This window comes from Balaenoptera borealis (assembly GCF_965194805.1).
Source record: "Balaenoptera borealis genome assembly, chromosome: 9".
Classification (NCBI taxonomy): domain Eukaryota; kingdom Metazoa; phylum Chordata; class Mammalia; order Artiodactyla; family Balaenopteridae; genus Balaenoptera; species Balaenoptera borealis.
Window position 1 is genome coordinate 50,535,894 of NC_138873.1, and position 22,288 is coordinate 50,558,181.

The 22,288-nt window shown below is 39.2% G+C and overlaps 1 protein-coding gene and 1 long non-coding RNA gene across 10 annotated transcripts in view; one reads left to right on the plus strand and one right to left on the minus strand.

Annotated features, from left to right (window-relative positions):
• The window catches only part of PPIL6 (peptidylprolyl isomerase like 6), a gene marked incomplete at its 5' end in the record, with an annotated part of 36,915 nt that extends 19,237 nt beyond the window's left edge, over positions 1-17,678 (plus strand). For 8 of the 9 annotated variants that reach the window (XM_082404886.1, XM_082404884.1, XM_082404885.1 and 5 more), the window contains 2 exons: positions 10,600-10,735; positions 15,549-17,678. In XM_082404886.1, the coding sequence (XP_082261012.1) occupies positions 10,600-10,735; positions 15,549-15,660 (248 nt within the window). In that variant the 3' untranslated portion in view covers positions 15,661-17,678. Of the gene's footprint in view, positions 1-10,599; positions 10,747-15,548 lie in introns of all 9 variants that reach the window. The other variant, XM_082404887.1, reaches the window with a different exon arrangement.
• Positions 1-22,097, minus strand: part of LOC309634616 — a 41,171-nt gene extending 19,074 nt beyond the window's left edge. The window contains exons 1-2 of the long non-coding RNA XR_014248243.1: positions 21,962-22,097; positions 3,501-3,747 (exon numbers count right to left, since the gene is read on the minus strand). This is a non-coding gene — a long non-coding RNA (uncharacterized lncRNA). The remainder of the gene's footprint in view (positions 1-3,500; positions 3,748-21,961) is intronic.
• Between the last annotated feature and the right edge of the window lie 191 nt (positions 22,098-22,288).

A 22,288-nucleotide genomic window follows, 5' to 3' on the forward strand; every position in this document is an offset into this window, starting at 1 on the left:
ATTTAACAGGACTGGACGATTTCACAACCCCAAATAAGATAGTGTTTGGGGTAATATACCACAAGTACACATACTAAAAGTGGGAGTTTAAAATAGGGTAGGTGGGAAGGCATCCCAGTCCAGTTCAGAACAGCTTTGTACATAAAATTTTTCACTTGCCTAATTATGTTATTTCTTTAGGATAAGTTTCTAGAATTAGGATTGTAGGGGTAGAAGGGAATTTATATTTTTAAGGTTTGTACTTTGCCATGCTCACACTTAGAATTGGTACCTTGATAATCATCCTACTAAGACTGCTGTTGGGGATTCTGGGAAGATGATAGTGGTGGTGGCATAGTTCTTTAATTTTTTGAAATCCCAACATACATACAGACAAAAAAAAATTAGATAGGAAAACTAAAGACCCATGGACAACACAACAAAACTAGGTGACAAGGTATCTACATGAATTCCAAATATAAACAGGTAAGGAGAAACTACCAACAGCCACAAAATCTGCATGGTATCAGCATGTATGTGAGAGAAAGCAGGGCATCTGACAGAGCTGAGAGTACAGAACCCCACAATAGGCAATACCAGGTGAGTGCACGGAGCCCCTCATAAGGCTTGAGGAGGCTGGAGCAGTCTAACCTCTGCGAACCCTCAAAACCGATCTGAAAGGCCTCTCTTCCAGGACAGGCCCTCACTGAGGAAGAAGTGCTGGGAATGGAATAAAAATTATGCAGCTATCGGGACAACACTGATAAAGAGGGAAAGGCAACAGAGTCAGGAAATCTCAGAAAGCAAGTTACCACACAGCTGAACAACACATGAAAACAGCACAAGAGGGAACTTTGTGAAGTTAGGAAAACTACCTTCCTTCTAAAGCCACACCTACTTCTAAACATTGAGGAATACTAATTTTACATAAAACGAAAGTTGCATTAAAAAGCAGCAGAAATTTTCATGATTATTTAAGAAAAAAAAAAAAAAAGGAGCACAGTAACATTGCTACAGATAATGAAAATACCCTAGAAAGAAGGCTCACAGAACAGAGCAAAACTGTAACAATTTCAAAACAAGCTAAAAGACATGAAGACAATGAAATAAGACAGGAAAGAACTCATAAATCAAAATGAGGAAGCTTTAGACATGAGGTTACAGAACTAAAGAAAAGAATTAACAATAAAAGAAAATTTCAGAAATGAACAAATTAGAAGGAACACAAGACCAAATAGGCAGTCCAGTGGTTAAGACTCTGCCCTGCCAATGCAGGGGTCATGGGTTCAATCCTCGGTTGAGGAACTAAGATCCTACATGCTGTGTGGCATAGCCAAAAAATTAAAAAATAAGAGAAGTAGAAGGTAGAAGAAGGAAATTTTTTTAAACCAAAAAGAGATGAAGAAAGATAAAAAGGATTTACAAGAAAGTGATAAATATTAAAGATAGAAAGAGAAGATCCAGCATACAGATGATAAGTATTCCTAAGGAATTAAACCAATGCAAGGGAACGGAACAAACACTAAGAATTAGAATTAAAGAAAACTTTCCTGAAATAAAAAAGGATTTGATATTCTATATTTTGTTTTGGGTGGTGATTACACAACTATACCCAACTGTCAAAATGCATCAAAGTGAACATCTAAGATATATGCATTTTACTGCATGCTTATACCTCAAGTAAAAAGTATCTGTTTAAAAACTTGAAACTACTTACTGAAAGAACACACAGCTACCGGACAATACTGAACCAGAATAACCAACACCAGACATTTTTTACTAACGTTATTAGATACTAAAGAGAAAGAAAAAAATTCCTTGGGCAGGTAGGCAAAAACAGCAAGTGATTTATAAGGGAAAGAAAAGTACATTATCATCATACTCTTATGCCAGAAGAAAATACAGTAATATATTTAGGATGGCTCAAGGAAATGAAAAGTGAACTGGGGACTTTATATCCAGTCAAACTGAATTTGAATTATAAAGGGCACACAGAGTTATCAACATGTAAAACTCTAGGGAATAGTGTTGTCATGAGTCCTTCCTGAGGAATCAGTGACTGTAGCATGAGTTTCATTCAGCCAAATTACAAGAGGGACCCTGAAAGAAGAACTGGTGGTGAGCATTAATCATACAGTTACTTATAAAACTAAAATTTAATGAGGATTAAAAGGGTGAGAGTATGGTATACAATGACTACATGCTTAGTCTAACAATTTTTTTTAAATGAAAGAAATGGGGAGAATATATGCAAAATTTTAAACTATTTTCAGTAATTTTTACTGGTGATGGTATTATTAATATTATTTTGAGATTGTTATATATATAATGTAGGAAAAAACAAGTAAGTAATTATGGGAATTTCTAATTTCATCATTTCCTGTGTCCTTGAGAACTGGAATCTTCAATGTGGAAGAAAGGAGATACAGATGAAATACGATAGAGGTTAATAAGTAAAATATTCCATAGTCCTGAATTTGAATTGGAAATATCACTTTAAACTCAAGAAGTATCATATCTGTATCTATATCTATATCTATATCTAATCTATACCTGTATCTGTAGTTCTACCCATGGAATTCATCTCTAAACAATGACCAGCCGAGTAATGACATACACTCCTGGAATTTAGATTGTTGTTTTGAAATGTCATTTCTTGATTAAAGAAACCAGGGCCTCTGGGACAAATGGCAGATTCCAGTTCTGAGACAGGAAATTTTGAAATGAGCCTGGAACCTCAGTCATGCTATCATGGCATCAGATAGCCAGGAGCGCTATTAAAGATTTACTGGGGTCATGGCAAAGGGCTCAGGAGCCAACTTGAAGAGTCTCTCACTGGCCAAAGATGAAATTATTTGAATAGTAATTACAGTTGATTGAAACCCAACAAATATTTTAAATCCATGAGTTCATAATGATATTATATTATAAAATAAAACCTACTTGCTCACCTCTGGGGGAATGATAGGAAATGAATTCATTATCTTGAAAACTGATAAATATAGGTAAAGAATCAAGCATTTATCTTGCCTTTCCTATAGGAACTATACCAAACTGTAGATAAGGGGAAACATCTTGTTATAAAAGTATTCCAATTAATAATGAAAAGGAAAAATAAAATTAGAATGTCACTATTTTGCTGCCTCCAGGGAAATAATGGATGTAGGCATTTGCTGCATCAGCTAACTTCACAAAAACAGAGGCAATCAGACAGTATGAGCCTTCTGTTGAGAGGACACACTACCAAAGGGACAGAACAAGAGTCTGATGAAGCTATTGGACCTAGCTCCCAATTTGCGAGAAATGCAATCAGTTCTGCTATAATGTGTTCTTAAAAATCTCTGTGCTCTGTAAAATCATGCAATGAAAACCACAGGACTTATGGCAAAACTGAGGTAAAAAAACTTCCTCGGTGACACATTAATAAATAAGTTAATAACCTAATAAAAACAGTAACACAGTTTTATATATATTATGTGGTCAAGAAATACATCAGTACCATAATAAATAAGGCACTTTACCCTGAAAGCCCCTTGACATCTGTGGAGGTGGCATGGGAAGAGCTGCAGCTTGTGAGCGATCTTGAGGTGGTGGAAGGAGCATTCTCTGCAGCCAGAGGGAAGCTGTAACTCCACATGTGGGTGGACGCAGCTCATACGTGGTGACGGATGTGGCTGGTCACGTCTGAGGTGTGTGTGTTCCTGGGTAGCTAGCTCAGTTCAGCAGAGGCAGTTTCCTACATTCGCCTGGTGGTTCTCCTGGAGGGAACTGCATTAAAGCAGGGGTGAGATTCATCATGCTCAAGTCATTCCCTCCCTAATATATCAATCAAGGTGAAACAATCTGCATCTTCAACACAAGTATTAGCACAGAACCCACAGGACAGGGAACAGAGAAACCTGTTGAACTGCACCGTGTGCGCAATCGGCAAACTCTGGCCTGGGAGAAATTCTAGAGGTGAAATAACTTAGGTTCATTAACAGATAGTGTAAAAAAAGAAAGGGATAGAGGTAGAACCTGTGGAGGGAAGGCTGGCAAAGTTCTTTTTCTTGAATGGTGGTTAAAAGGGTATTTGCCTTATAATAACTTTTAACAATAATTAACAATAATTCTAACTATAGTGTTCCATGGCTTTTTGTGTCTATATTTTAATACAATGAAAAGGTTTAAAAAAATAATATTCAATCAATGGCCAAAGGAAAAGGGAAAAGTAAAAGCTAGTTTTCCTTCTAAATTCATGTGGAGACAGCTTTATCAAATGAAATCATGCAAGTGACACCACTCATTTATTTACTCATAGAACTTTAAACTCTTAGTTAGGTGCCGACACGGTACTAGGACCTTAGGAAACAAAGATGATGTGACCAAGTTTCCACACTCCAGGATTTTAGTGTTTTTGTACAGACAGATATTTAAACAGATAAAATACAGGCGCGGTGCCCATCGCCATTACAGAGGAAGAACCCAGTGCTGTATGAAAAAGGAAAGAACAGCTGCCTGGGAGATCTGGGGGCGGCACCCAGAGCAGCTCTGAGCTAGGTCTGAAAATAAGACGTTGCAGACAAGGAAAGGACGTTTGGGCAGCTTTCCTGGCACCCTTAATCCCTGATGAGAGTCTACCATACCTCTCCACCCCATGGCCATTATCAGATCACCCAAACTCTTTCTGCTTGGAGGTGCAATTCTGGGCAGAACTTGGGTCTTCTGTCCAGTAGGAGACTGATTTCTTGGCTCATTTCTTCACTTGCCCCTTTGGACATCCCTGTGCCGCCGTCCATTCCCCTTTGCCCCCATCCTTAGATACTATGGGGATTCAGTCTCCAGCTGGATGCCTGGCTCCTCTGATGCCAAGGGAGCCCGGTGGGTTTAGGGAAACTCTTGATTCCTCAGTTTGTCTGTGTGTTTCACTTCACACAGTCAAGTGAAAAGGAGAGATGCTCCAGAAGGAGAAATGAGTGGCTGAAAGAGAGAGCACAGGACCAGTACTCAGTACAGCTAAAGCATGGGTTTCCCTCCTCCATTTATACTCACCACCCCCCACCTCCACATGGAATGTTAATACGTTGTTGACAGCCAGACCTTCCTCCACATTTCTCTCATTGGACCGTATTTCCATGAGGTGCAGAATTAAAACCCAGGGCTTGTTAAAAACAATCACAACCACAAAAACCACTTTTATTAAGCTTAACACAGTGAATTTAAAAGAATGAAATATATGTATAATTCAATTAGTTGATTGTTTTATAAATTGGTTAATTTTTTTTTTTTAACTTGAGGAAAGTCTGTTTTGCTTTATTTATTTATTTTTAATTTATTTATTTATTTTTGGCTGCGTTGGGTCTTCATTGCTGTGCATGGGCTTTCTCTAGTTGCAGCAAGCAGGGGCTACTCTTCCTTGTGGTGCACGGGCTTCTCATTGCAGTGGCTTCTCTTGTTGCTGAGCACAGGCTCTAGGCATGTGGGCTTCTGTAGTTGTGGCACGTGGTCTCAGTAGTTGTGGCTCACGGGCTCTAGAGCACTGGCTCAGTAGTTGTGGTGCACGGGCTTAGTTGCTCCACAGCATGTGGGATCTTCCCGGGCCAGGGCTCGAACCCGTGTCCCCTGCATTGGCAGGCAGATTCTTAACCACTGCGCCACCAGGGAAGCCCTGCTTTATTTTGAATCACAACTTTTTTTCTCTTCCCAAAACCTCTTTTGAAGTTAGAAGCTGAATATCAACCCTTTCCCGCCGCCACCTTGTATTCCTTATATAATATCCCTAATCCTTCCCACTCTCAAAGGATTGGTGACTCCATGGCTTGAGCTGACTAAAGAAAACGTTATTTATATGAAAAGCAGAAGAAAAAAAGGAATATATTTTTTAAATACAGTATTATCCTTGTTACATTAAGTAGAACAGTTTCTTAACATTAGCATGTGCCCTAATTCACAGATACAGCACTTAAAATCCATTTGTCTAATTCCTAGATCTCCTTGTCTTTATTATTTTTTTAAATAAATTTATTTATTTATTTATTTTTGGCTGCATTGGGTCTTTGTTGCTGCGTGTGGGCTTTCTCTCGTTGCAGCGAGCGGGGGCTATTCTTTGTTGTGGTGCACGGGCTTCTTATTGTGGTGGCTTCCCTTGTTGCGGAACACAGGCTCTAGGAGCATGGGCTTCAGTAGTTGTAGCTCACGGGCTCCAGAGTCCAGGCTCAGTAGTTGTGGCCCACGGGCTTAGTTGCTCTGCGGCATGTGGGATCTTTCTGGACCAGGGCTCGAAACTGTGTCCCCTGAATTGGCAGGCAGATTCTCAACCACTGTGCCACCAGGGAAGTCCCTCCTTGTCTTTAAATGAAAGTGAACATTAATAAAAAGCAAACAGCCTGATGCACTGTCAATATTCAATAATGCAACTAAGTTATACAAAAGTATTTTTTAGTAGAAATAAGAACTGAATATAATGTGGTCTGGGTAGCCATTTAAGGGCTATTCATTTTTTTAAATTGTGAGATTTATCTTATATAGAGAAACTGCATATGTACAATTTAAAAATAATTATAGGGACTTCCCTGGTGGTCCACTGGCTAAGACTCCGTGCTGCCAATGCAGGGGGCCTGGGTTCGATACCTGGTCAGGGAACTAGATCCCACATGCTGCAACTAAGAGCTCACATGCTGCAACCAGGCGCAGCCAAGTAAATACATAAATAAAAATATTTTTTTAAATATATTAAAAAAAATAAACTTAAAAATTATAAAGCAACCCCCCATATTACCATCTTTTTCAAGAAATAAAAACTGCCAGCATGCCAGAAGCACCCCATTTGTCCATCCTCAATAATAACTCCATCTCCCTATTAGAGGTAACCACTAACCTGACTTTTTCCTTGCTTTTCTTGTTAAACACTTGTGTATGGATCCCTAAATAACAGAGTTATTGACTATTTTTGGACTTTATATAAATGGACTCATATGGCAGGCATTCTTTGTGTCTTGTTTCTTTTGTTCATCACTGCCTATGAGATTCATCCATGTCGTCTATAGCTGGAATTCTCTCATTTTCACTACTGTTTAATATTATGATATACCCGAATAATCTATCCATTCAAGTACTGATAAACACTTGGCTATTTATTCCTAACGTCATGTACACAATCAACATGTCTTAAAATAAATATTTCAATGTCAAAGAGAGTGTTCTGCCTATGTTCTCATCTAGGAGTTTTATGGTTTCAGGTTTTACATTTAGGTCTTTAATCCATATTGAGTTTATTTTTGTATATAGCGTGAGGGCATGTTCTAATTTCATTGTTTTACATGTAGCTGTCCAGTTTTCCCAGCTTACTGAAGAGACTGTCTCCTCTCCATTGTATATTCTTGCCTCCTTTGTTGTAGATTAATTGACCATGGGTGCATGGATTTATTTCTGGGCTCTTTATTCTGATCCACTGATCTATGTGTCCGTTTTTGTGCCAGTGCCATGCTGTTTTGATTACTGTAGTTTTGTAGTATATTTTGAAGTCTGGGAGGGTGGTACCTTCAGCTTTGTTCTTTTTTTTCCAAGGTTGCTTTGGCAGTTTGGGGTATTTTGTGGTTCCATATGAATTTTAGGATTATTTGTTCTAGTTCTGTGAAAAATGTCATGGGTATTTTGATAGGGAGTGCATTAAATCTGTAGATTGCTTTGCATCTTTGTTTCTTAAGGCAAAAGAAATTAAAGCAAAAATAAACAAATAGCCTAATTAAACTTAAAAGCTTTTGCACAGCTAAGGAAGACATCCGCAAAACAAAGAGACAACCGACTGAATGGGATAAAATATTTGCAAATGATATGACCGACGGGGGTTAATATCTCCAAAACATGTAAACAGCTCATACAACTCAATATCAAAAAAAAAAAGAAAAGAAAACAACCCTATCAAATGGGTAGAAGACCTGAATAGACATTTTTCCAAAGAAGACATACAGATGGCCAACAGGCAGGTGAAAAGATGCTCAACATCACTAATTATTAGAGAAACGCAAATCAAAACTACACTGAGGTATCACTTCACACCAGTCAGAATGGCCATCATCAAAAAGTCTACAAATATCAAACGTTGGAGAGGATGTGGAGAAAAAGAACAGTTGTACACTACTGGTGGGAACGCAGTTGGTGTAGCCACTATGGAAAACAGTATGGAGGTTCCTCAAAAAACTGAAAATAGAACTACAATATGATCCAGCAATTCCACTCCTGGGTATATGTCCAGAAAACACAAGAACACTAATTCGAAAAGATACATGCACCCCAATGTTCAAAGCAGCACTACTTACAATAGCCAAGCTATGGAAGCACCCTAAGTGTCCATCAACAGATAAATGGATAAAGAACATGTGGGATATATATGTATGTATATATATATATATATATATATATATACATATATATATACACACATACATATATATATATACAATGGGATATTACTCAGCGATAAAGAAGAATGAAATACTGCCATCTGTAGCAATGTGAATGGACTGAGAGAATATTATGCTTAGTGAAATAAGTCAAAGAAAGATAAATACTGTATGTTATCACTTATATGTAGAATCTAAAAAATAATACAAATGAATGTATATAACAAAACAGAGACAGACTCACAGATATAGAGAACAAACTAGTGGTTACCAGAGGGGAGAGGGAAGGGGGGAAGGGCAAGGTAGGGATATGAGATTAAGAGATACATACCCCTATGTATAAAACAGAAAAACAAGGATATCTTATATAGCACAGGGAATTATAGCCATTATCTTGTAATAACTTTTAATGGAATATAATCTGTAAAAATACTGAATCACTATGCTGTACACCTGACACTAATATAATACTGTAAATTAACTATACTTCAATTAAAAATATAAAAAATAAAATATTTCATTAAAGCAGCAGTTTAAAAATGCTAGGTAGCACACCCAATTTACTTTTATACAACAATAAATGATTAGTGAAAAGCTATTATTATTTAAATATGCTGGTAAAATTAGGGCAGTAGGTTTAAAAAATTGATGTTGCAGGATTCAAGTCCAATTTCTACTTGACATTATTGTCTTCAGAAAATTATATAGAAATGTCCCAAATTGTCTGCTTATTCCCTTACCAGAGAGAATAGAGGCAGTTTCCCCAAACTTGAGAAAGCAGTAGTTGCTTTCATTATAAACATCAGAATGAGTTTTATATTAAATAAATTCAGAAACTGATTTTCTTCAGCAGGTGAATTCTGATTTCTCTTTCAAACAAAGTTACACCCTTAATGCTTTAAAAGTTCTCCCATAATCACAGAATTTTTGGTAAAAATGTTACAACTCTATAAATTTTCTTTCCAATTACTTTCAGAGTTTAAGAAAAATTGATCATAATATCTAAGAGCAATGACAAATACCATTTTGTTAAAACTCTCTGAATCTCTGCTTGGGCAGATTTCTATGCCATGTGATTTTCTGTGAAATTAACGGGCTATTCTCTATTCCACTGAAATGAATATGGAGTATCAATGTAATTATAAAGCTATATTGGCACAAAAATACTTTATTTTCATTTCATAAGATTTCAGAGGTCTTTATTCAGTGTGCAGTTTAACAAGCTAAAAGTAACCACCATAGATATGGCTTAATTGCTTTGTTGGCTTAGCTCTGAAACTTAAAATGAGAATAGTCAGCAATTGCAGTTTAAGAAAATCTTGACAGTTAATATTCGTATCTCTCAATTATTCCCAGAATTTGATAAAGTTATTGAATGAAAACTTTTACTGAATTTCTCTTCTATTACTTCCTTCTGTGTTTTTGAGTTTGGAGGCAAATCTTATTTCATGCTGGAAATGGTTCTTCCTGAAAATGGTGGCCCGATAATCACCGTATAATTCTCTTTACTTGTTAATCTTACACTAAAAAAATCACTTTCCATAAAATCTTGGTCAACCCATATAAGGTTTGAGATTAAAATTTGTTTAAAGACTACTAAAAATAAGCATAAATTAACTTATTTTCATCATCAATATTTAAGGCCACACATGTGCCAAGTAATGTGCTAGGAGGCCCTGGGGGTAAAGCGATGATGAGATAAAGCCCCTGCCTTCACAAACATGAAACAGCCTGTAAACAATTACATAAAGTGTTTTAAAGACTATAATAGAGGTCTGCAGAAGATGCTGTGAGGGGAAGGGTCTGCCTGTGAAAGGTTTCTCCAAGGAGTCATTTTTAATAATCACATTGATAGTTTGAATAAAATATTACTGCCAAAACAATACAAGAATGTTTGCTGACTTTTATTCCTAAAAAAAGGTATGTGCTTCCTTTTATATTATTAATTTCAAGTTCTTCCTTTTACATTATCTATTTTCTTAGCACACTTGTTTTTAGCTATATTAATGATAAACTAAAGGTAAATGCTCAAATAGGTCTAAGACTTTCCAGCTTCTCTTTTTTAACAGCCCAGTTGAGTGAAAGTAATATGAAACAAATAGAATATTTTACAATTTGGGATATATTGCTAAATATGATTGAGAACCCTTGTTACCAAGCATTGTTTGTGCTTTATGTATTACTATCAATCAAGAAAATAGAAATATTTTAGTGACCTATTGCATATTGTCTTTTCTAGATGAAAACTTCTCAATTCCTCATAATAAAAGGGGAGTTCTTGGAATGGTCAACAAAGGCCGTCACAGCAATGGGTCACAATTCTACATCACACTACAAGCAGCTCCCTATCTAGACAGAAAATATGTGGCTTTTGGGTATGTGCATTGTAAGTTCGTCTATATAATATTCATATATATAAAAATGTGGTTCAAAAAGATGTGGGTAAGTATTGTACACAGTCTACGGGTAACTAAAAATAGAACTTAAAAGCAAAAGTAATACAAATACTGTAGACAAACATGTTCAGAAGTAAGTATTTCATAAGAAGCCTGCTATCTATAATAAACACGGACACCATTTAGGCACAGCCATTATAATGTCCTGTGCATCCATCCATCCATCCATCATCCATCCTTCTATGGACCTTCAGCCTCAAGGATATTGTCAATTCTTAGTAACTATTAACACCATAGTTCTTAATAATCTAGATATATTTAGATGCAGAAGTGAGGTGAAGCCATTTATGTAATTGTCCATGAACATTGTGAAGGGAGAGATAAAATCGTCCAAGCTACAAGTAACTTTTTATTTTACTGAGCAATTTAAAATATGGAAATATCTCAGGTAATAATTACTAGAATATTATTAGCAAGATGCTTGTAGGCATGTGGACCGAATATGGATGGTGACTATACTTTTCATCACTCCCGTGTTTCATATCTGTTTGATTACTGAAATGAATATAAATTGAAGCTTACTTTGTCTTTCCTGAAATGATGTATAAGGTGTCAGAACTTTTCTGAATATTAGATTATTCCAGCTACTCCACAGGGATAATTACTGACTCTTCATCCTCAGAAAAAATTCCAGGCCAATGTTAATTTTAAACACAATTAAAAAAAAAACTTAAGCACAATTATTCCTTCAGTGTAATGCAGGTGATATTTCCAGGTTGAAAAAGCAGAAAGTATATTTTCATCCAAAGGAGACTTCTTTAAAGAGATGATTTTAACAGCTACATAAGCTAAAATAATGCATTTTCCTCCATCCTCCCTGGTCTTAATAAACTATATTCTGATTTTGAAATGCATTCTTCAATTATTTTTTAAATCCAAATAATTCTTACAATTTCTTGGATCTTTTAAATATCTTCCTGTCATCTTGTTGGTAGTATCTTGCCTTCATCCATATGCTTAGGTGATCCTTTATATCCTTCCAAAAGGTACCTTTCTCAAACGCAAACATGACTTTAAAAAATTTAGTGCCTCCTTCACTACCTCCACCCACAGATGCATAGAGCCTAGAGTTCAGAGCGGCATTGCAGGTCCTCCACCCTCTGGCCCCGCATCTTTTTTCAGCCTTCACTGCTGCTGGCCTTCTGACCCATTCATTCAACCAGCATTTTATTAGGCACCTAACAAGTGCTAGTCCCGGTGCTCAGTCCTGGGGCAAGAGTGATGTGGCACAACTTCCGCCCTTCGGGGAGCCTATATAGTGTGTTGGAAAACCCAACAACTGTAAGACAGTGAGACATGAACATGCAAGCCCTGTAAAGAGTGCACTGGGAATACAGGAGAGAGGGCAAGGCAATAAGTACCCTCCAACTCCTTAGTAAAAGCCAATGCAGATCCTACAGGATGGTAGTGGAGAGGAGTGCTTGGTCTCCTTTTGGTGATTGCCTTTTTCTATGTGATTCATCTTTAGGGGACTCGCTCGCACTAATTCGTTATCACCAACACACTGGCCTCAGGGAGGCGCTGCACTGCTTTTATTGCTCTAGCCTAAGTATAATCTCAATTTTTTTCCCTTAAGCCTCCAAGTTACAGCTGAGTCTGGGCTGAAATATTTAAACAACACCTGACAGAACGTTAGGCGAGAAGCAGAAAAGTAATACCATAATAGGCAACTAGATAATCTGACACAATATAACTAACTCCTTCAGGGATACCCTCCTTCCCTGCTGTAGAGCTGCCTCTAGTGGAAGATGCTTTCTCTTCCCTATCATCACAGAGCACCCGCAGGTTTATCTGAGCTTCCAGAAGCCCAGACATGGTTAGCAAGGTCCAGAGAGATACAGAAATTTCCTTTCCTATTTGAGACAGACCCTCCTTCCAAGACCTAGTTTCTGGTACATGAAGTTGCCTTGTCTTCAGATGGATGACACTGGGAATGCCCTTTAGGGGAGATTGCATCGACCCACAGTCTTGTTGACGGCCCTGCCCTGTGGTTTCACAGGGAAAGAATACCAAAATATAAGCCTGTAAGATCTCCATTCACACATACATAGGTCAAAGGGGTATATGTTGGGGATAGTGCGGGGAGGAATTAATTAATTATAAGGGACCCCTAAAGTGGGGAAGAGTCATGGGAAGCTTCATGAGAAGGTGAAATGAGTACTGAAAGTCATGTAGAAGTTAGCCAGATAGAGAAGGCTGGAAATCAAAGTGAGTAAAATAAATTTTAGAAAGAGTGAAGAACCTCCGTAGAGAGACCCTAAGGAGTATCCTATCTACCAGTCATTTAGTTTGGCTAGAGCTTAGAGCCCAGGGGGAAATGGAGAGAGTAGAGGCTGGAGAAGATGAGACAGCCAAGTCCCGGCTCTCAAAGGGCTGTGGGTGCCATGCTGCTGAGCACAGACCCCCACCTGAAGGGGCTGGGAAGCCATGGGAGAATTTTTAATTGGGAGCAACGTGACCAGGTTCTTGTTCTGAAAAAAATCTCTTTTTAGCAGAAGTGAGGAATTAATTGGCAAAGGATGAAAATGAAGGTAGAAAGGCCAGTTAAGAAACGATGGTAACCACCTAGAGGGGTGGGATAGGGAGGGTGGGAGGGAGATGCAAGAGGGGGTATGGGGATATATGTATACTATAGCTGATTCACTTTGTTATACAGCAGAAACTAACACACCATTGTAAAGCAATTATACTCCAATAAAGATGTTAAAAAAAAAAAAAGAAGCAATGGTAATAGTAGGCCATAAATGAAGTCCTAGTCTAAGGCACTGGCAGTACAGATAAGCAGGGGATAAACGGAAAAATTCAAAAGATATTTGGAAATTAGATTCAACAAGACTTTATGACTATTTAGATGTTGGTGGTGAGGTTATGGAAAGGTATAGAGCAATGGTATCTAACAGAACTTTCGCAGTGATGGAAATGTACTATGATCTGTGCTGCCCAATATGACAGCCACTAGCCACATAAGCCACTTAGCACTTGAAATGTGGCAAGTGCAACTGAGGAACTAAATTTAATTAATTAAATTTAATTTAAGTAGCCACCTGTGGCTATTGGCTACCATATTGGGCAGTGAAGATCTGGAGGAACTCCTAGGATTTTGGAACTGGTTGGATGGCTGGTGCCATTCACCACAGTAGAGAATACAAGGAGGAGGATATGGGAGAGAAGATCATGAATTCAAGGAGGACAAGTTATGTTTCAAGTGAAGATACCTGTATGACAGGCAGGTGGCAACTCCTGAATACCAGGAGTAGGTATTCAAGATGGGCAAGGGCTAGAGATGTAGATTTGGAAGCTTTGAACATGGCAGCTGAGCTACAGCCAGACCAGAGTACCATCCCTCCCAGAACAGCCTCTGGGCCTTTGCTTGTCTTGTTACGTTCTGCCTTCCTTCAGTCTGCCAAAATCCCGTTCAAGGCTTAGGTCAGAAATACCCCCCTAACTACCAAAATCAAACTGCCTCTTTGTCCTCTTTGGCACACTGTGAACAACTTGAAATAGGAACTGAGTCTCACTTACTCTGTGCCCTAACACCTGTCACAGTGGAAAGGTGCACACAGTAGGTGCCCATTCAGTATTTGTGAAACCAATGTGGAGAATAGGCTTCACAGCCTCTTTGGACAGAGGTGAATCTGTCCATTTATTCCCTGCTCTTCATCCTCAGAATGTATCTTGTGTCCTGCTCTGTGTCATGTTTTCTAATTGGGATGGCAAAAATAGAGCCCTCCAGAAAAGAAATGACTAGAGATGGTCAGCGTCAACACTGACACTGTCCCCGTAAAGGATCATGAAATGGAAATTGCACCTTCCCCTTAACCACTGCTTCAACCCAAACACTGGCAGAGGGCACAGTCCTATGTTTAGAGCTATCTCTCTGGCCTCTGCTGCCTTTTTTTAGTTGAGAGAACCATCAGAAGTCTAGTTCCACTCGGGGAGTTCTGGCTTGTGGCCAGCGAACATGTACAGAGACCTGAACTAGCATGGCTCTGGGCTGTCTTTTATTCATGTATTCAGTGGATGGCAATGAGGTGCCCACTCTGTGCCAGGCACTGAGCACTATGCAAAAGCATGATCTCTGCCCTCAGGGGAGAATCAGAAATTAATCCAAGAAGCATAGAAATAAATGTCAAATTTATCCCTGATCACTCCTATAAGGGAGAGGGGGAACTTGACATAAGCGGGGCGGGGAGGGGGGCGATGTCTGGGAAACATCCCCCAAGGTAGTGATGGCTAAGATCGGAAGGAAGGCCAGGAGGTGACCAGGCCAGGGGACAGAGGGAGGCAAGAGCAAAGGAGACAGCTGTGGCAGGAAGGGCACATGGGGCGGTGGCTGAAGTGCTGAGAGCCAGTCTGGCTGGAGCCGACAGAGCAAGGGAGCATGCTGCAAGGGGAGTGGGGAGGCCGGCCATGGGAGAGACCTTTGGTCTTTATCATAAGGATGATGGGAAATTATTGAAGTGTTTTAAGTGGGGGAGGTGAGACCACATTAGCATTTTTAAAAGATCGCTCTGATGGCAGTGAGGATAACAGACTGGAAGGGTCCCGGAGCAGGTGTGGAGGAGCATGGCAAAGTGGACATATCTAGAGCTATTTAAGGTATTTATGACTGATGTTAATTTAATTTGTAGGAAACAGCCTTAGCTAAGCTAGATAGGACTCAATTTAGGGATGTAAGCTAAATGTGAAAATTTATGACTGACTGAATTTTCCATTCTGTTCTCCTATATAGGCAATTGATTGAAGGAACAGATGTTCTTCATCAACTAGAATTGGTTCCAACAGAGAATGAAAGACCAATACAACAATGTGTAATTATTGACAGTGGAGAGCTTTATGCCTAACCTTCGTATCAGTATTTTCTGACAATTTTTTATTGTACATCTGATCAGCTGTTTCTAGATTTAATTAAACAGTGCTTGTTAAAATTTGATTTGAAAGCTGTGGCGGACGCTGTAGGTTAGCTCTCCCAACACCCAATCCCTCCCCATTTTCCTTTCTTGCCTAAAGCAAAATACACAATTTTCCAGCCTCCTTTGCAGCTAGGAGTAGCCATGGGATACTGTTCTGGCCAGTAAGACAGCAGCAGAATGCCAGTGGTCCTGCCCCTTCCCCTCTATCCAGTCTTGAATGCAGAGAGGCTGGAGCCATGAAGGAAAGGCCAAGAGAACAACAGAGGTGTCAGCCCCAATTCTTGAGCTGCGGGACCAATACCAGCAACTCCCTATGTCTAGATTTCTTGGTATCTGAGACAAACAGATCCCTGTTTCTTGGTCGATTATTGTTACTTGTAGCCAAAACCATTCTTAATTTAGCAGCAGTACCTAATGGCCTTTGAATCCTAAAACATTTGTACCTATAACAGAATTATGTTGGTGTCTGTAATTATATTTCTGCCATAAGAAAATTGGTAAATAACCAAATAGAAGAGAGGCAACAGAAAAATATTCATTGTAATATTTCGTTGTTTATACATGACATTCAGAGAAGGATATACACTTTAGATGGTTTTATGAATAGAATGCTTGTCTCTGAGCCATACCAACTCTATGAAAACCAAGGGCCTCGGTTAGAGTCCCTGTGGTGGTGGACTCCTGAGATGTTCCTGGGATCCAGCTTTATCAGCTGCTCCTTAAGCTGAGATTCTCAAACCCATGTCACCTAGGGAAGTTTTTCAACAAAGACTACTGGACCCTGTCCTTGCCCTGCAGAGTCTCTAGATGTGGGACAGGGATTCTGCGCATTCGCTTAGCTCTCTCCCCAGAGGTTCTTATTTAAGCCACCTGGGCACTGGTCACTCGGGAATCAGTGCAAGACATAAGCAACATGTTTCAGCCCCCTTTTTGCAGTCAGTGAGGTGCTTGCCTCTGTTAGTGGTGACCCCGCTCAGCTGCCGCCACCACTGCTGTCGAACTGCTGCTCTGCCCAGACCCACTGCACTTTTCTTGCCCTTAAGTGAAGGTCTGTCTTCCAAGCACAATCTCTCTTTGAGCTGATCTTAAGAAGAAAGCCCCCTAATTGACTTAGGGCTTGCCAAAGGGAGGCAAAGGATTTTTAGAAATTTTTAATTTTGAAATGATTATAGATTCACAAGTAATTGCAAAAATAGAACAGAGCAGTCCTGTGTACAGATCACCGTTTCCCCAGGGGTCCTATCTTACACTATAGTATAACATCAAAACCAGGCAACTGACAATGGCAGAGTTGTCATCTTATCCTGTATATTGTAGATCCGTGTGACTGGCACCACAATAAAGACACAGAACTTTTTCAGCACCACAAAAACCTCCCTCGGGCTAGCCCTTTACAGTTAACCTACTCCCTTGCTCCCCACCATCCCTAACTCCTGCCATCGGGCATCTATATATACATCTATCTTCCTCCCTTCCTTCCTTTCTTTCTCTCTCCTTCCCTCTCTCTTTTTCTCTCTCTGCCCTCTTTCTCTCTTTTCCTGTCTCTCTCTCTCTCCCTCCCTCCCTTCCTCTCTCTCTCTTTCTAATAACAGCTTCATTGCTATTGCCATATGGTTCTATCCTAAGATCTGAGGTGGATGGGGAGGAAGCGTACTGCCTGTGTCACATTCTCAAGTGACCCAGGGGCAGCAGAATGTTAAGAATGTGTGTTCTAGAGCCAGACAGCCTGAGTTTGAATCCTGGCTCTGCCCTTCCCTTGCTGCATGAACTCAGGTAAGAACTTCACTGTGCCTCTATTGCCTCATCTCAAAACAGTAGTACCTACCACACAGAGCTGCTGTGAGGGTTCAGGGGATCAGGAATTTGTAGACAGGATCTAGAATATGACCAATTATGCTGTAAGTGTTCGATACACGTATGATTAATAAAATCCTGGTATATGACCTTCAGGGTGTTGTCTAGGAACTTGTATTTTTAAAAAACTCTTCAATGACTGATTAACAGCCAGATCTGGGAAACACTGAAAAGGAGGTATCTCCTCTTCTTCTGCTCTTAGGAGTTTTGGCCAACCTGAGAATTCAAGCTGTTTGTATGAAGCCTCCGGATCCACTCCCTGGGCCTTTGGAGGGGTTCCTCCAGTCACACTGGTGACACCTCAAACAAAGGGGCGCTGGGCTTGCCGCAGAGGCTCTCAGCAACTCCTGAAGCACGGGATGAAAGAAACTGACACACTGCAAAGGTCCTGGTTAAAACATTACAGGCATTAGTCATGTAATAACAAGCAGCAGAGCAATTCTTACTGGCAATGAACCTGTATATTAGGGCATTAAGCATTTATCTGATATTGTGAAAGAACTGGGATATTTGCATGGGTGTAAGAAACTGATGCCAGCTCCCCTTATTTTTCAGTTTGCCTGCAATGTAAAGGTAGAACTCTGCTAACCGCCTAAAGGATGGCAAGCAAGTTCATGGTCACTTTGTTTGCTCTCACTTCCCAATTTTAGGCTGTGTAGAAACTTTAGTCACAGATCTATATATGCAGTGGTTCTTACTGCCATCGTTTAAAGGTACATGTACTGATACTTCTGTCTTAGAATATATTGTCTTAGAATGATTTATGTTTAACTATATCGTTTGGAGAAACTGATTGTTACAAAGGACTCAGAAGCTTATCCCAATTAACTCCAAATATAAGACTTTGATTTAACCAAAATGAAAGATTCTGATTTGATTAAACAGAAGGAATTCTAAATTTTTCCAAGTCTACAAATATGAGAGTAAAGGCATTCTGATGCTTTGTACAAAATGTTAGTTATGTGACCTAGCCCTAAATGCTGATATGGCAAAGTCAAGTACATATGCTCTGTCTTACACCAAGCCATGTGAATAAGCAGAGTGTGGTATCTTCATTTTTTTTTTATTTTGGGAGATTTGAGATAAATATTTTAAATTCTATCTAAAGAATATGTTTTCCCCAACTCCAAACAATGCCAGCTATTTGTTAATCAATGAATAGGCTGGAAACCTCAGGATTCCATACTATTTACATTTTATACATATTTAAAATCAGGTGTGTTTGTTTTAGTCCCAGCTAGCTAGCAAAATGGTGCCCAAATCACTTAACCTTGCATTTTCTTCATTTGTAAAAAGAACAAATAGGAGTAAAGAAGTTGTTAGCTCCCTTCAGGCTCTAAAACTTCAGTGGTTCCCTGAGTAAATTTATAAAATCAATAACAATACTATTATCTACTTTTGGGCTTCAATTTCACTAGTAAAATCGGGGTACATCTATCTCATAGTGGTTTGAGGATTGAGATAATTTGTGAAGACACCACTAATGATCCTTGACACATAGCAGAAATTTGATAAAAATTATCTTCCCATCTGGAATGTCAACCCACAAAAAACAGAGAAACTGCCACTGACAGAAAGAACATCATCATCATTTCAAGGAACAGCAAGTCCCTGTTATGCTCAGTGTTAGCTATTCTCACTAACATACTAATTTCCAATTGACTGAATTAATTCAAAGGTATATCCTCAAAATTAAAATTAATCTCTACCAACCTAGTGATACTCTTTCCCTCATGCAAACTCATTTTTTAAACTACTATATTGCTTATACCATCCACTACCCTTCCCAAAATGGAATCGCAACTTAAACTTGCAAATCTAGTTGGTCCGTATCTCCAATAAATTTTATACATCATACAAAATGTAACAAACTCAGTAGTAACACATAAAACACAAATTACAAAGTTTGACACTTGATAGGGGGCTTTGAAAACGTGGTGAATCATAGGTTCTTCTACTTCAGTGAGCATCAGAAATGCTTGAGCCTATTAAAACACAGATTCCTGGGCCTCACACCAGTTTCCGGTTCAGTGGATCTGGAGTGGGTTGGAGAATTTGCATTTTTAACACGTACCAGGTGATGCTGATCTGCTGGCCTGGAGACCACACGTTAAGAACCACTGGGATATATGAAAGTCATAGATACATGAGAGACTTGTGGCATACAGGTATGCAGAACAAAGATAAAAGTTATTAAACACTAAAGTGTGACAACAGAAAAGAATGAGAAAAAATGATGAGACAAGAAACTTTGATTTCATCAAAGCAGCAGGGAGGTATGCAAACACTGACCAATCAGAAGGGACAGCAACTAGAGGCCTGGTGCAGGGTCCTAGAGCTCTTGGCTGGGCTGGAAGTGAGCCCTCCGCTTCTAGAGAGGCAACAGGGCAGTCTGGGGTTTCAGAAGAGTGACTGGGACCCTTGGGCTGCTCAGGCAGTGCTCTTTACCATTCAGTACAGAATCAGGTGAACATTTTAATAAGCAGAATATCCATCAGGGTGTGTTCCGGCTGAAAAGCAGCACTACAAGACAGGATTGGGAGGAGCACAAAGGATGCCTGGGCACAGGGGTAAGTCGTAGGTAATGCTGGATGTCAGAAAGCTGCCTGGGTGTAGTTTACTTTGAACTTGGGGGTTGTTCCTAAGGAATGAGTTATTAACAAGTCTTCGTTCTGTTTCCTAAAGGACTAAGAGATACAATGGGAAAAGCCCTAGCCTGCCCAGGATTTAAAGCAGTATAGAAATAAAAATAAATGTGTCTCAAGTGCCAGCCTCAAGGGAACCTAGGCTGGGCTCCAAGACTCCTGCATATCCAGTAGTTTTGCGTTGCTTGTACCATAACCTTACATATCTTTGTAAAACAAGCAAAAACCCAAATAAAGAAACAAAAACTTCACAATATGTCTTGCTTGATGTAATTCTGTAGAGGATTCACCACTAAGAATTGCAGCCACTTAGGAGAATAGAATAGTTCTCCACAGGTTATAGTGTAAAGCAGTCTTCTCAGACTTTAATAGGTGCACATATGGATCTCGTTAAAATGCAGATTGTGATTCAGGAGGTCTGAGGTGAGGCCTGACCTGCATTTCTAACAAGTTTTCAAGTGGTATGAATGGTATTGGTTCATGAACCACGCTTTGAGAAGCAAGGGTAAAGCAGTAGTTTGCAACCTAAGCTGCAGACAAGAAACACCTGGGGAGTTTTTTACAACTCCTGACGCCCAGACTTTATTCCAGGTGAATTAAATCAGTACCCAGGCATCAGTATTTTTCAAAACGTCTGGGTGGTTCCTATTCTCAGCCAAGGTTGAGAACACCTGCTTTAAAGTATAATGCTCCCCTATGAAACCCTGGAACAATTATCAAGGAAATAACCATAGTCAAAGTGGAGAGCATCTAGTATTTTATCACCAACCCTAATCACAGTGTGAACAGTAAGAATATGAATATACAGTTTTAGCTCACTGTTAATATTTGACTTATTACAATCCTTCTCTAATTTTGTTGAAAGTTATTTAAATATTACACAAGGTTTAATACATGTTAAAACTGTATTATACGCATGTAAATCAATGAAGTTAGAACACTACCTCACATCATACACAAAAATAAAATCAAAATGGCTTAACTTAAATATGACATGACACCATAAAACTCCTAGAAGAGAACATAGGCAAAACATTTTCTGACATAAATCGTAGCAACGTTTTCTTAGGTCAGTCTCCCAAGGCAAAATAAACAAAGACAAAAGTAAGCAAATGGGACCTAATCAAATGTATAAGCTTTTGCACAGCAAAGGAAGCCATAAACAAAACGAAAAAACAACCTGCGGACTGGGAGAAAATATTTGCAAAGGATGCAACCGACAAGGGCTTAATTTCCAAAATATATAAACAGCTCATGGAACTCAGTAACAAAAAAAACAAACAACTGTATCAAAAAATGGGCAGAAGATCTAAACAAGACATCTCTCCAAAAAAGACATACAGATGGCCAACAGGCACATGAAAAGATGCTGAATATGGCTAATTATTAGAGAAATGCAAATCAAAACTACAGTGAGGGACTTCCCTGGTGGCGCAGTGGTTAAGACTCTGTGCTCCAAATGCAGGGGGTCGGGGTTCAATCCCTGGTCAGGGAACTAGATCCCACATGCATGCCACAAGTAAGAGTATGCATGCCACAACTAAGGAGCCCGTGAGCCACCACCAAGACGCGGCGCAACCAAATGAATAAATAAATATTAAAAAAAAAAAAGCTGACTCGTGCCTTCATTTGGTCTGGTGTCAGATGGTTATGTGCTAAATAAATACCGTGTGAGAAGTATCCTGAGAAAAGAAATACCTTTGTTTGAAGGCTGATAATGAGACCTCACTTACTTGGCTGTACTCTCACGCTTCTGGCCGTAGGTTGGATCAGTCAAAAACCGTTTCCTGTTTACATCCAAGCAAATCTCCAACTAGTGTAGTTGATGGAACAAATATTCATAGTCCTGAGGGCACAGAAGGATCCCACTGATTCGATTTTAGGATTAGAAAAGCCTTCAAGTTTAGGTAAAAAATGATAAAGCGCTTATGCAGTCTTCTTTTTTGGGGTTTCCATAGAAAAGCAGATCTCAAAAGCAACTGATGTTGTTATTTTATTAGACTAAATGCACGTAATTAAAATTAGATGATAAATACAAATAGCTGAAAACAGCGTTAAAT